General features: G+C 40.6%; 1 protein-coding gene across 3 annotated transcripts in view; it reads left to right on the top strand.

The window, feature by feature from the left end:
- The window catches only part of LOC123764589 (alpha-1-inhibitor 3), a 209935-nt gene that overhangs the window by 89973 nt on the left and 106809 nt on the right, over positions 1-13153 (top strand). For all 3 annotated transcript variants that reach the window (XM_069314575.1, XM_069314574.1, XM_069314576.1), the window contains exons 6-7: positions 5488-5584; positions 9643-9858. In XM_069314575.1, coding sequence (XP_069170676.1) covers positions 5488-5584; positions 9643-9858 — 313 coding nt within the window. The remainder of the gene's footprint in view (positions 1-5487; positions 5585-9642; positions 9859-13153) is intronic.

Here is a 13153-nt window from a genome sequence, read left to right as displayed (position 1 = left end):
GTTAGGTTTATGTTAGGTAAGGTAGGTAAGTTAGGTTAAGCAGGATAAGTTAGGTTAAGTTAGGTAAGTTAGGTAAGATAGGTAAGGTAAGGTAAGTTAAGTTAAGCAGGTTTGGTTATGCAGGTTAAGTTAAGTAAGATAGGTAAAGGTAAGTTAAGTTAGGATAGGTTAAGTTAGGCTAAGCAGGTTAAGTTAGGTTAAGCAGGTTAAGTTAGGTAAAGTAATGTAAGTTATGTTAGGATAGGTAAAGTTAGGTTAAGTCAGGTAAGGTAGGTAAGATAGGTAAGGTAAGGTAAGTTATGTTACGATAGGTAAAGTTAGGTAAGATAGGTAAGGTAAGGTAAGTTATGTTAGGATAGGTAAAGTTAGGTTATGCAGGTTAAGTTAGGTAAGATAGGTATAGGTAAGGTAAGTTAGGTTAAGCAGGATAAGTTAGGTTAAGTCAGGTAAGTTAGGTTATGCAGGTTAAGTTAGGTAAGATAGGTAAAGGTAAGGTAAGTTAGGTTAAGCAGGATAAGTTAGGTTAAGTCAGGTAAGTTAGGTAAGATAGGTAAGGTAAGGTAAGTTAAGTTAGGATAGGTAAAGTTAGGTTTAGGAACGTTACGTTAACTAAGTAACATTGGATGGAGAGGATAGCTTACGTAGGTTTGAACAGTGTAGTTCAGAGAAACAGTTTTAGGGTAAAGTGACTAAGAAAATATATTTTAACAGAAGTGCAGGTTTGGTATGAAAAGCTGAACTAGTTACATTTTGGAGAGAAATTTTATGACTGAAGATGTCTTAAAGAATAACATGATGGAAAGAGAGTTTCTTTGATGAATGAAGGTGTCTTAGAGAACAACTTTTTGGTGAACGAAGGTGAATTAGAGATCTCTTTGATGATTCTGAGAATAACTTTGATCAACGAAGATGGATTGGAAAGTTTCTCTAATAAACGAAGGTGACTTAGAGATTAACTTTTATGATTTAGAGAACATCTTTGATGTCTTAGAGAACAACATTGATGTCTTAGAGAACAACATTGATGTCTTAGAGAACAACTTTGATGAACAAAGATGTCTTAGAGAATAACTTTCATGTCTCTGAAAATAACTTTTATGTCTTGCATAATAACTTTAGAGGTCTCTAAAATAACTTTGATGAAAGATGATGTCTTAGATTAACTTTTGATGTCTCTTGGAATAACTTTGATGACTGTATTTAACTTTTTTGATGGCTCTGAGGACAGTTTTGTTGAACGAGGATGTCTCAGAAGGCTTCTTTGAATAACGAAGGTGACTCTGAGAATAACTTTTGTTAGCTCTTAGAATAACTTTGATGACTTTGAGAACATGAGTAGTATTTTGCTAGCTCAGAGAATAACTTTTTGATGACATAGAGAATAACTTTTTATGTCTTAGAGAAGAACATTGATGGCTTAGAGAGAATAACTTTGATGAAAGATGATGTCTTAGATTAACTCTGACGGCTCTTGGAATAACTTTGATGACTTTGAGAACAAGTTTGATAGCTCTGAGAATAACTTTTATGCCTCTGAGATTAACTTTAATGAACGAAGATGTCTTAGAAAGTTTCTCTGACGAACGAAAGGTTACTTAAAGAATAACTTTTATGTCTCTGAGAATAACTTTCATGTCTCTGAGAATAACTTTTATGTCTCTGAGAATAGCTTTTACGCCTCTGAGAATAACTTTGATGTCTTAAAGGATGTCTTTGATGTCTCAAAGGATGTCTTTGAGTGCAACTTTGATGAACGAGAGTGAGTTAGAGATTACCTTTGTTAACTCTGAGATTAACTTTGATGAACGAGAAAATACTTTTTGATGACATCGAGAATAATTTTGTTAGCTCTGAGAATAACTTTTATGCCTCTGAGATTAACTTTAATGAACGAAGATGTCTTAGAAAGTTTCTCTGATGAACGAAAGGTTACTTAGAGAATAACATTTTGATGACTGAGATTAACTTTTTGATGACTCTGAGAATAACTTTGAGGATGCGAGTAAATTTTGAGTGTTTGAGAGTGTCTTTTGATATCTCGAAGAGTTCCCCTTGAAGTGTTAAAGGATGTCTTTGATGTCTCAAAGGATGTCTTTGAGTGCAACTTTGATGTCTTTGAGTAAGTCCTTGATATCTCGAAGAGTGTCTTTGACTATATTTCTTACTTAACGACATATAATTTTAGTTAGGAACAATGATGAATATGACTATTTTAGCGAAGTGAAAGGCTACTTTAGTTAAGAACAGTGTTGGAAAGAGGCTACACATGACTATTTTCAGATGAGAGGAGTGATATTTCAGTTAAGAAATGACAAGGAAACATGATGAAGTAACTATTTTTTAGTTGACTGATGAATACTTTTAGTTAAGGAAAAAGACAAAACATGACGAGGGAGACTATTTTTGTGCTCCCCAAAGTATAATGTCAGTTAAGAACAGCGATGCAAGATATCTTTGGTTATTTTTTCTTACTTGACAAAACATAATTTTAGTTAGGAACAATGATGATGAATATGACTTTTTCTGTTGATTGATGGATAATTTTAGTTATGAAATGACAAAGAAACATGAAGAACTCGGTTATTTTCTGATGACTAGGGAATAAGTTTAGTTATGAACAGTGTTGGAAAGATTCCTTTGACTATTTTTGGTTGATTGGATAATAAGTTTAGTTGAGAAATGAGGAAAGTGACTATGTTTTAGTTGATTGGCGAAAGATTTTTAGTTAAGAAGTTACAAGAAAGGTTTGTCTTTGTAAATTTGGAACTGAATAAAGTGTAGATTTGTTTACGAATAGGGTTGGTAGAACTATTAAGTTGACTACGAGAATTACTTTGACATAGTTTTGCAAATAAAAACTTGGTGACTAAAATTGTTGAGGGAACTGTATTGTAGTATAATATTATTTGACAAAGAACTAGTTAGTGAATGGAAGAAACAAATTGGTTTAAAGAAGCAAAGAACATAAAAAAAATTGAGGTTAAGTAGGGGAATGAACACAGTGAACATACGGTGAACACAGAAAACATGTAAGAAAAAGTTGATGAATAGAGTGAACATGCAGGGAATATGAACTTACAGAGAATATGAAGACATGATAAGGAACATAGGGAATACAAGAATGAACACTGAACATGTGAAGAACAAGCTAAGAACATTGAGAACATGAATATTGAGTATAAAAGTTATACAGAGAACATATGATGTACATGAAAACATGACAAAGAACATAGTGAACATACGGGGAAAATGGTAGAAAAAATTTGAACTGAGCATGCTGTGAACATTTGTAGAACATGGAATGAACACAGAAAACATGGAAAAAATGTGAAGAACACAGCTGAATATAGAGAAAATATGCAAATACAGTATGATAATTATTGAAGGTTTGGATACGTTGGGGATGAAAGATAATTACACAGGTTGGGGTTTTGTGACTACTCTGATAAAGAGTTAGGCTGGAGAGGGACTTGATCGGATATATTTATGTTCGATGATCTAAGACAGAGGAAATGGAGCTTGGCTAATGTCCAGATTAATTTTACTAGGTTAGAAAGAAGGTGATCTTAAATCTCAGGGTGATTTAGTTGAAAAATAAAGAACTTGTACAAAATGAACTAAGCTGGGGGACAAGAGTTGAAACTTGATAACTGAACTGGTTTTTATTTACTATGTCTGAAAATGTAGTTGGGTGTTTAAATCTCAGGGGGATTTGGACTGATAGTAATGAATTTACAGGAGTGAACTTGGACAGAGGACAAGAGCTAGAGTTTTATAATTGTTTACATCATATTTACTATGTCTGAAATACAGAGGCTAAAAATTTCAGGGAAATTGATGGGTTATTTACAAATATACGAGAGAGAACTAAGTTGGGGGACGAGAGCTGGAGCTAGATAACTGTTTTGATCTTATTTACGGTGTCTGAAATACAGAGGGTAAAAATTTCAGGGAAATTGATGGGTTATTTACAAATATACGGGGGAGAACTAAGGTGGGGGACGAGAGCTGGAGCTCAGTAACTGACTTGATCTTATTTACTATGACTGAAATATGACTGTTTAAAATTTCAGGGGGATTGGGTCGCTAGTAGCGAAAATGTGGTCTCTGTCAAATTTGGGTCTTTAATTGGACTCTGATTAATTTCGATCGGGAACTGGACTCTGATGAATTTTGTTCTCAAAGTAGACTCTGTCAAATTTCTGTCGTTAATTGGACTCTGACGAATTTCTGTTGATAATTGGACTCTGATGAAATTTGAGCTTAAAACTGTCTCTGACTAATTTTGCTAGCAAACTGGACTCTGTTCATTTTTAGGTATAAAATGGTCTCTGACGAAATTCTGTCTATAACTGGGCTCTGTTCAATTTTGGTCTATACAGGTGAAATAGCCGTAAATGGATATAAAACTAAATGTTATGGCTAAGTTGTCTGTTTTCCTTAACAAACATCTAAGACAATATTCTCTGAAAATGGTCTTTTTACAAATTCAGTCATAAACATATAAATAAACTTTAACGATTATTTGAAACTCTGAAAAATAGCTGTAAGGAAATAGGAAGAGAGAACAATATGAAGAGGAGAGAGAGAGAGGGACGGTCCAGATATTATGGAGAAGATAAGATAAGATTAAGAGATGACCTGCATGCGGTGTCTGGCTGATGGTCTAAAATAAACACAGGTGACGCGAGAGATTGTGAGGTAAGGGGAAGAGGGAGGGGGTGTGAGGTACGAGCGGGAGATGCAGGGGGAAGACAGTGAAATGATTCAGATATATAGCAATGTAATAGTTTCTAAGTAAGAATCCAATAAGAACTCTTAACAAAACTCGTATGACATTATTTCATGATAAGAACTTTTAACAAACTTCTAAAGTCTCGGAAATTATTTTCATCATAAGAACTTTAACAAACTCGTATGACATTATTTTCATTATAAGAACTTTAACAACTTCTAAAATCTGTGACTGACAAAATTTACCTGAAAACCCTGGCTCATAAACACGAATTTGAATTTCTCCCATAAGAACTTTAGCAAACTTCTAAGTCTCGGAAATTATTTTCATCATAAGAACTTTAACAACTTCTAAAATCTGTGACTGACAAAATTTACCTGAAAACCCTGGCTCACACGCGGGATATTGGACCTCAAAACCCTGGCTCACACGCGGGATATTGGACCTCAAAACCCTGGCTCACACGCGGGATTTTGGAACCTGAAAACCATGGCTCACACACGGGATTTTGGACCTGAAAACCATGGCTCACACAGAGGATTTCCCCCCCCCCCAAAAAAAAAATCCCCTGTGCGTTGCCATCCCTACTACTGTTTACTGTTGTGCACGTGTCCGTGAGAGCCTCCTGGTGCGTGTCTGTTTACTGTTGTGCATGTGTCCGTGAGAGCCTCATGGTGCGTGTCTGTTTACTGTTGTGCATGTGTCCGTGAGAGCCTCATTGTGCGTGTCTAACCTGTCATGATTGTTTACAGCTACACCTTCGGACAACCGGTTAAGGGCAACCTGTCACTGACTCTGGACAACAACCAGAGAAGGAAGTGCAAGGTGGACGTCACCAACAACGTTACGGTGAGTACCTCAGTGTTACGGTGAGTACCTCAGTGTTACGGTGAGTACCTCAGTGTTACTGTGAGTACCTCAGTGTTACTGTGAGTACCTCAGTGTTATCGTGAGTACCTCATTGTTACTGTGAGTACCTCATTGTTACTGTGAGTACCTCAGTGTTACGGTGAGTAACTCAGTGTTACTGTGAGTACCACAGTGTTACTGTGAGTACCTCAGTGTTACTGTGAGTACCTCAGTGTTACTGTGAGTACCTCAGTGTTACCGTGAGTACCTCAGTGTTACTGTGAGTTCCTCAGTGTTACCGTGAGTACCTCAGTGTTACCGTGAGTACCTCAGTGTTACTGTGAGTACGTCAGTGTTACTGTGAGTACCTCAGTGTTACTGTGAGTACCTCAGTGTTATGGTGAGTACCTCAGTGTTATGGTGAGTACCTCAGTGTTACTGTGAGTACCTCAGTGTTACTGTGAGCACCTCAGTGTTACTGTGAGTACCTCAGTGTTACTGTGAGTACCTCAGTGTTACTGTGAGTACCTCAGTGTTACTGTGAGTACCGCAGTGTTACTGTGAGTACCTCAATGTTACTGTGAGTTCCACAGTGTTACTGTGAGTACCTCAGTGTTACTGTGAGTTCCTCAGTGTTACCGTGAGTACCTCAGTGTTACTGTGAGTACGTCAGTGTTACTGTGAGTACCTCAGTGTTACTGTGAGTACCTCAGTGTTATGGTGAGTACCTCAGTGTTATGGTGAGTACCTCAGTGTTACTGTGAGTACCTCAGTGTTACTGTGAGCACCTCAGTGTTACTGTGAGTACCTCAGTGTTACTGTGAGTACCTCAGTGTTACTGTGAGTACCTCAGTGTTACTGTGAGTACCTCAGTGTTATCGTGAGTACCTCATTGTTACTGTGAGTACCTCATTGTTACTGTGAGTACCTCAGTGTTACGGTGAGTAACTCAGTGTTACTGTGAGTACCACAGTGTTACTGTGAGTACCTCAGTGTTACTGTGAGTACCTCAGTGTTACTGTGAGTACCTCAGTGTTACCGTGAGTACCTCAGTGTTACTGTGAGTTCCTCAGTGTTACCGTGAGTACCTCAGTGTTACCGTGAGTACCTCAGTGTTACTGTGAGTACGTCAGTGTTACTGTGAGTACCTCAGTGTTACTGTGAGTACCTCAGTGTTATGGTGAGTACCTCAGTGTTATGGTGAGTACCTCAGTGTTACTGTGAGTACCGCAGTGTTACTGTGAGTACCTCAATGTTACTGTGAGTTCCACAGTGTTACTGTGAGTACCTCAGTGTTACTGTGAGTACCTCAGTGTTACTGTGAGTACCTCAGTGTTACTGTGAGTACCTCAGTGTTACTGTGAGTACCTCAGTGTTACTGTGAGTACCTCAGTGTTACTGTGAGTACCTCAGTGTTACCGTGAGTACCTCAGTGTTACTGTGAGTTCCTCAGTGTTACCGTGAGTACCTCAGTGTTACCGTGAGTACCTCAGTGTTACTGTGAGTACGTCAGTGTTACTGTGAGTACCTCAGTGTTACTGTGAGTACCTCAGTGTTATGGTGAGTACCTCAGTGTTATGGTGAGTACCTCAGTGTTACTGTGAGTACCTCAGTGTTACTGTGAGCACCTCAGTGTTACTGTGAGTACCTCAGTGTTACTGTGAGTACCTCAGTGTTACTGTGAGTACCTCAGTGTTACTGTGAGTACCGCAGTGTTACTGTGAGTACCTCAATGTTACTGTGAGTTCCACAGTGTTACTGTGAGTACCTCAGTGTTACTGTGAGTTCCTCAGTGTTACCGTGAGTACCTCAGTGTTACTGTGAGTACGTCAGTGTTACTGTGAGTACCTCAGTGTTACTGTGAGTACCTCAGTGTTATGGTGAGTACCTCAGTGTTATGGTGAGTACCTCAGTGTTACTGTGAGTACCTCAGTGTTACTGTGAGCACCTCAGTGTTACTGTGAGTACCTCAGTGTTACTGTGAGTACCTCAGTGTTACTGTGAGTACCTCAGTGTTACTGTGAGTACCGCAGTGTTACTGTGAGTACCTCAATGTTACTGTGAGTTCCACAGTGTTACTGTGAGTACCTCAGTGTTACTGTGAGTACCTCAGTGTTACTGTGAGTACCTCAGTGTTACTGTGAGTACCTCTGTGTTACTGTGAGTACCTCAGTGTTACTGTGAGTACCTCAGTGTTACTGTGAGTACCTCAGTGTTACTGTGAGTACCTCAGTGTTACTGTGAGCACCTCAGTGTCACTGTGAGTACCTCAGTTTTACTATGAGTACCTCAGTGTTACTGTGAGTACCTCAGTGTTACTGTGAGTACCGCAGTGTTACTGTGAGTACCTCAGTGTTACTGTGAGTACCTCAGTGTAACTGTGAGTACATCAGTGTTACTGTGAGTACCTCAGTGTTACAGTGAGTACCTCAGTGTTACTGTGAGTACCTCAGTGTTACTGTGAGTACCGCAGTGTTACTGTGAGTACCTCAGTGTTACTGTGAGTACTGCAGTGTTACTGTGAGTACCTCAGTGTTACTGTGAGTACCCAGTGTTACTGTGAGTACCTCAGTGTTACTGTGAGTACCTCAGTGTTACTGTGAGTACCTTAGTGTTACTGTGAGTACCGCAGAGTTACTGTGATTTCCACACAAGTATTCTTAATCCTGTGCAAAAGCTGAAGATTTTACATAAACTAATGTGTTACATAAACTGATGGGTTAAGTAAACTAATGGGTTACATAAATTAATGGGTTTCATAAACTAATGGGTTGCATATACTAATGGGCTATGTAAACTATTGGTTTCCATAAACTATTGGGTTACATATAATAATGGGCTATGTAAACTAATGGGTTACATAAACTAATGGTTTCCATAAACTAATGGTTTCCATAAACTAATGGGTTACATATACTAATGGGTTATGTATACTAATGGGTTTATGTAAACTAATGGGTTACATAAACTAATGGTTCATATAAACTAATTGGTTTATGTAAACGTATGTTTTACATAAACTAATGGTTCATGTAAACTAATGGGTTACAGAAACTAATGGGTTCACATGAACTAATGGGTTGATATAAACTAATGGGGTTACATAAACTAATGGGTTTACATAAATTTTATGGGTTACATAAACTAATGGGTTCACATAAACTAATGGGTTTATGTAAACTAATGGGTTTATGTAAACTCATAGGTTACATAAACTAATGGGTTTACATCAACTAATAGGCTACATAATCTAATGGGTTACAGAAAGTAATGGGTTCACATAAACTAATGGGTTACATAAACTTATGGGTTTATATAATCTAATGGGTTACATAAACTAATGGGTTACATAAACTAATAGGTTACATAAACTAATGGGTTACGTAAACTAATGGGCTATATAAACTAATTGGTTTTGTAAAGTAATGGGTTACATAAACTAATGGGTTTCATAAACTAAAGGGTTACATAAAGTAATGGGTTACGTAAACTAATGGGTTACATAAGCTAATGGGTTTCATAAACTAATGGGTTACATAAACTAATGGGTTACATGAACTAATGGGTTACATAAACTAATGGGTTACATATACTAATGCGTTACATAAACTAATAGGTTACATAAACTAATGGGTTACGTAAACTAATGGGTTATATAAACTAATTGGTTATGTAAAGTAATGGGTTACATAAACTAATAGGTTACATAAACTAAAGAGTTACATTAATTAATGGGTTACATAAGCTAATGGGTTACATAAACTAATGGGTTACATAAACTAATGGGTTACATAAACTAATGGGTTCGTAAACTAATGGGTTATATAAACTAATTGGTTGTGTAAAGTAATGGGTTACATAAACTAAAGAGTTACGTAAACTAATGGGTTACATAAGCTAATGGGTTACATAAACTAATGGGTTACATAAACTAATGGGTTACATAAACTAATGGGTTATGTAAACTAATGGGTTACGTAAATTAATGGGGTATACTGTGATAAGTGGTATATTCCTCCAGACACCGACACAATATACATGAAAGGTTCTCACTGCAGATCTCCGGGTGTAAGGAGGTGGAGGTGCAGGCATCGGAGCTGAGGATCATTGACTGCGACGTGTACAGTCTCAAGGCCTCGGCCATCGTCACTGAGGAAGGTACTGGAGTGGAAATTAAAAAGGACGCCTCAGTCTCCATCACCCGAAACGCCGTGACCTTCAAAACTATCTACGAAGACGCTTACATGAAGCCGAACCTTCCTTACTCCCTCAAGGTTGGTAATTATAATTGTAAAAATGTGTTAGAACAAAGTTATGTTCATGTTTTATTATTCACTAAATATTGTCGATTTGGCTTTCTGTGCAACACATTTTATAGTTCATTGATTTCCATCTTCTGGGCGTTCAACACCGCCTATTGTTGCTACTGGTGGATGGACACGACAAGACTGTTGCTACTGGGGGATGGACACGACAAGACTGTTGTTACTGGTGGATGGACACGACAAGACTGTTGCTACTGGTGGATGGACACGACAAGACTGTTGCTACTGGGGGATGGACACGACAAGACTGTTGCTACTGGGAGATGGACACGACAAGACTGTTGCTACTGGAGGATGGACACGACAAGACTGATGCTACTGGGAGATGGACACGACAAGACTGTTGCTACTGGGAGATGGACACGACAAGACTGATGCTATTGGGAAATGGACACGACAAGACTGTTGCTACTGGGAGATGGACACGACAAGACTGCTGCTACTGGTGGATGGACACGACAAGACTGTTGCTACTGGTGGATGGACACGACAAGACTGTTACTACTGGGAGATGGACACGACAAGACTGTTGCTACTGGGGGATGGACACGACAAGACTGTTGCTACTGGGGAGATGGACACGACAAGACTGATGGTATTGGGAAATGGACACGACAAGACTGTTGCTACTGGGAGATGGACACGACAAGACTGTTGCTACTGGGAGATGGACACGACAAGACTGTTGCTACTGGGAGATGGACACGACTAGACTGTTGGACGTGTCACCTGTGTGTGTAAATGTGATCACACACGTGCATAACAAAAAAACTCGTTTACGTCATTATTTACAGTTTTTAACCCGAAACTATTATAACCCTAAACTATTAACTCCGCCAGCAAGAATAATAGACTGACACGTTCATACTAACCAGTTAATGAAATGACTGAGCAATAGAAAAATAATAGCTGTTAATATTACTGTACATCAACTTAAACACAATAAATATAGATAATTAAATAATTCAGTTATCAAGTACCAAAAGAATATTAAGAAATGTTGACACAGGGATAACATTGGGATGACGAATATCAGTACGTAGTGTGAATATAGACACGACATACAGTATCACTTAATCCAGAACGACAACGTTTGAGATCAGTTTGACAGCACGTCAGTCCGGCGCTGGGTGGTGTGGCGAGCAGGACGCTTCTCTTTGCCTATCCAGTTGTTACTTGGCCGGTGTGGGGTTTGTTGACAACCCGGCATGATGTGCGGGCCTTGGTGTGGCTGCTGGCGTGACTTGAAAGTGGCCGTGTCGGCCTGCAGTATGGGGAAGCCTGTGCCACCTGTCGTCAGGCCTGGAATTTTCCAGTAATACTTCCTACCAAGCAGTAGAATTGGTGATTTTGGACATGTTACGTGTTTCTTTGGAGGCTGCTTGCTGGGGGACGTGCGATTGTGAAGTTTGGCTCCTCAGTGGTTTACCGTGATCTCGTCACGTGCTATGATGGGGACACTTTCTCTCTTCTTGGCAATGGTGGATCAGTGACTTTCTCTGATCGCTGTCCTATGACGATGTATGTGGCAGTGCATGGGGCACCCTTCGAGTTCCTTGAGGACCTTCTACGTCGGTACTTTGCCCGTTTTTGGCGGGTTCTTCATGTGCGGATGAACGCCGTCCCCACCGGGAGGTAGAATCGGGTCCCGTGTGGACCCACACTCTCACCATGCGCCTTAGGGATCATATACTGTCCTCCATCATGCTGTTGCGTTTCCCTCTTCGTTTGTTTCATACGGGCCAACTCCAGATGTGTTTCAAGTGTGACCTACAGGGCCACCAGGCTGTAGGGTGTGAGGTCCACCGGGGTCACCCCTATTAACCTCTTCTGGGAGGAGGATTCTCTCCCGTTGTCGACCTCGGACCCGTCAATGGGTGCTGGGATTTGTGTGTTGATTCCCTACTGTCTGCTGCTCCGGTGTCGGATCCTGCGGCTCGTCTGGGTGCAGATGTGGGTGTTGACGTGGAAGTTAGTGTGGCCCCGCCACGACCATCCCTGCCCCAGCTGCCTCACCCCGCCCCGTCTCAGCCGCATCTGCCTACTATGTTCCATGATACGGTGTCTCCTGTCGCTCTGGCTGTCTGCGAGGGGTTGTCTCCTGCAGTGTGTGGTCCGGTGGCCCCGGTTGTTAAAGCTGTGGTTCTCGGGGGTCGTGCTTTACAAGCACACCTGCCGGAGAGTTCTGTTGTGGTGCAGGAAGATGGGAGTGATAACTCGAACGACCGGCGGCCTGTCTCGAAATGATCGAAGCGGGTTCAGAGTGTGTCTCCCCATCGTGGTGAGCCTTGGGAGGAGATGGAGAAGTATGGTGCTCCGGCGTCCCCCGCCGTCGGTGACGGGGCTGTGAGGGGCTCCGAGTTGCTTCCTGTGCCCCCACCTCCTGTGTCTATTGCACTGTTGGATCCCCGCAGTGCGAAGTTTTCCCTAATGATCAGGATCTTGTCATGGTGCTGGAAAGGGATGTGCGCCAGGGGTCCTCGGCTCCTGTGCCCGGTGGCGGGGACGATGCCGTGCCTGCGTCCCCTGCGGTTCCCCCGGTCAGGGGGGGGAGCCTGGTCCCGGCTGCCGGGTACGTGATCCGTCAGGAACAGGTGTTGAGACTTTCTCGGGATGTCTGGTGCCTTCTTTTGATAATTACTTACTTACTTCGGGTTCAATTCATAGTGAACATAACACAACACTCCCTAGGAACTTGCTAGTTGACAATACAAAAATCCTGGAGTCGACCACTGACCTAAGACTACTACAAATCCTGGCAGCTATACTAAAATGAGAGAAAAAATCACTTATAAATATATTGAATAACTACTTCGCTTCCCTGGCAACACTTAGACGCAGAACTCACCTACATCACGGGGTAACTACCACATCTCTACCGGATTCTTACCGCCCACAGAGAGTACTAGTCCTATGCAACGCCTTACCCAATATATGATTGCCCCTTTTCCCTTACTCTTACCTTATTCCCCTATTCCTTACCCTACGTTTCATTGCCCCCATACACCTCCGACGCCACTGTTGCAGGCGGCAACAGTGGCGTCGAAGGAGATTACCTAAGGCTTCAATTCATCCCCTTACACATGTGTATTTCATCCGAAATTGCTCCTTGTTTATTAATTCCTTAAGATTGCTCTCCTTGGCACTGATGAAGAGAAAATAAGTTAGAAGCATAAAAAAACTAGCACTTTAACATTAACAACGCCAACATTGCGGTCATATTTAACCAAATATGCTTAAAGTA

This window comes from Procambarus clarkii, chromosome 79 (genome assembly GCF_040958095.1).
Source record: "Procambarus clarkii isolate CNS0578487 chromosome 79, FALCON_Pclarkii_2.0, whole genome shotgun sequence".
NCBI classification, from domain to species: domain Eukaryota; kingdom Metazoa; phylum Arthropoda; class Malacostraca; order Decapoda; family Cambaridae; genus Procambarus; species Procambarus clarkii.
The sequence above is the reverse complement of the archived record's forward strand: the minus strand, read 5'-3'. Positions and strand labels throughout refer to the sequence as shown.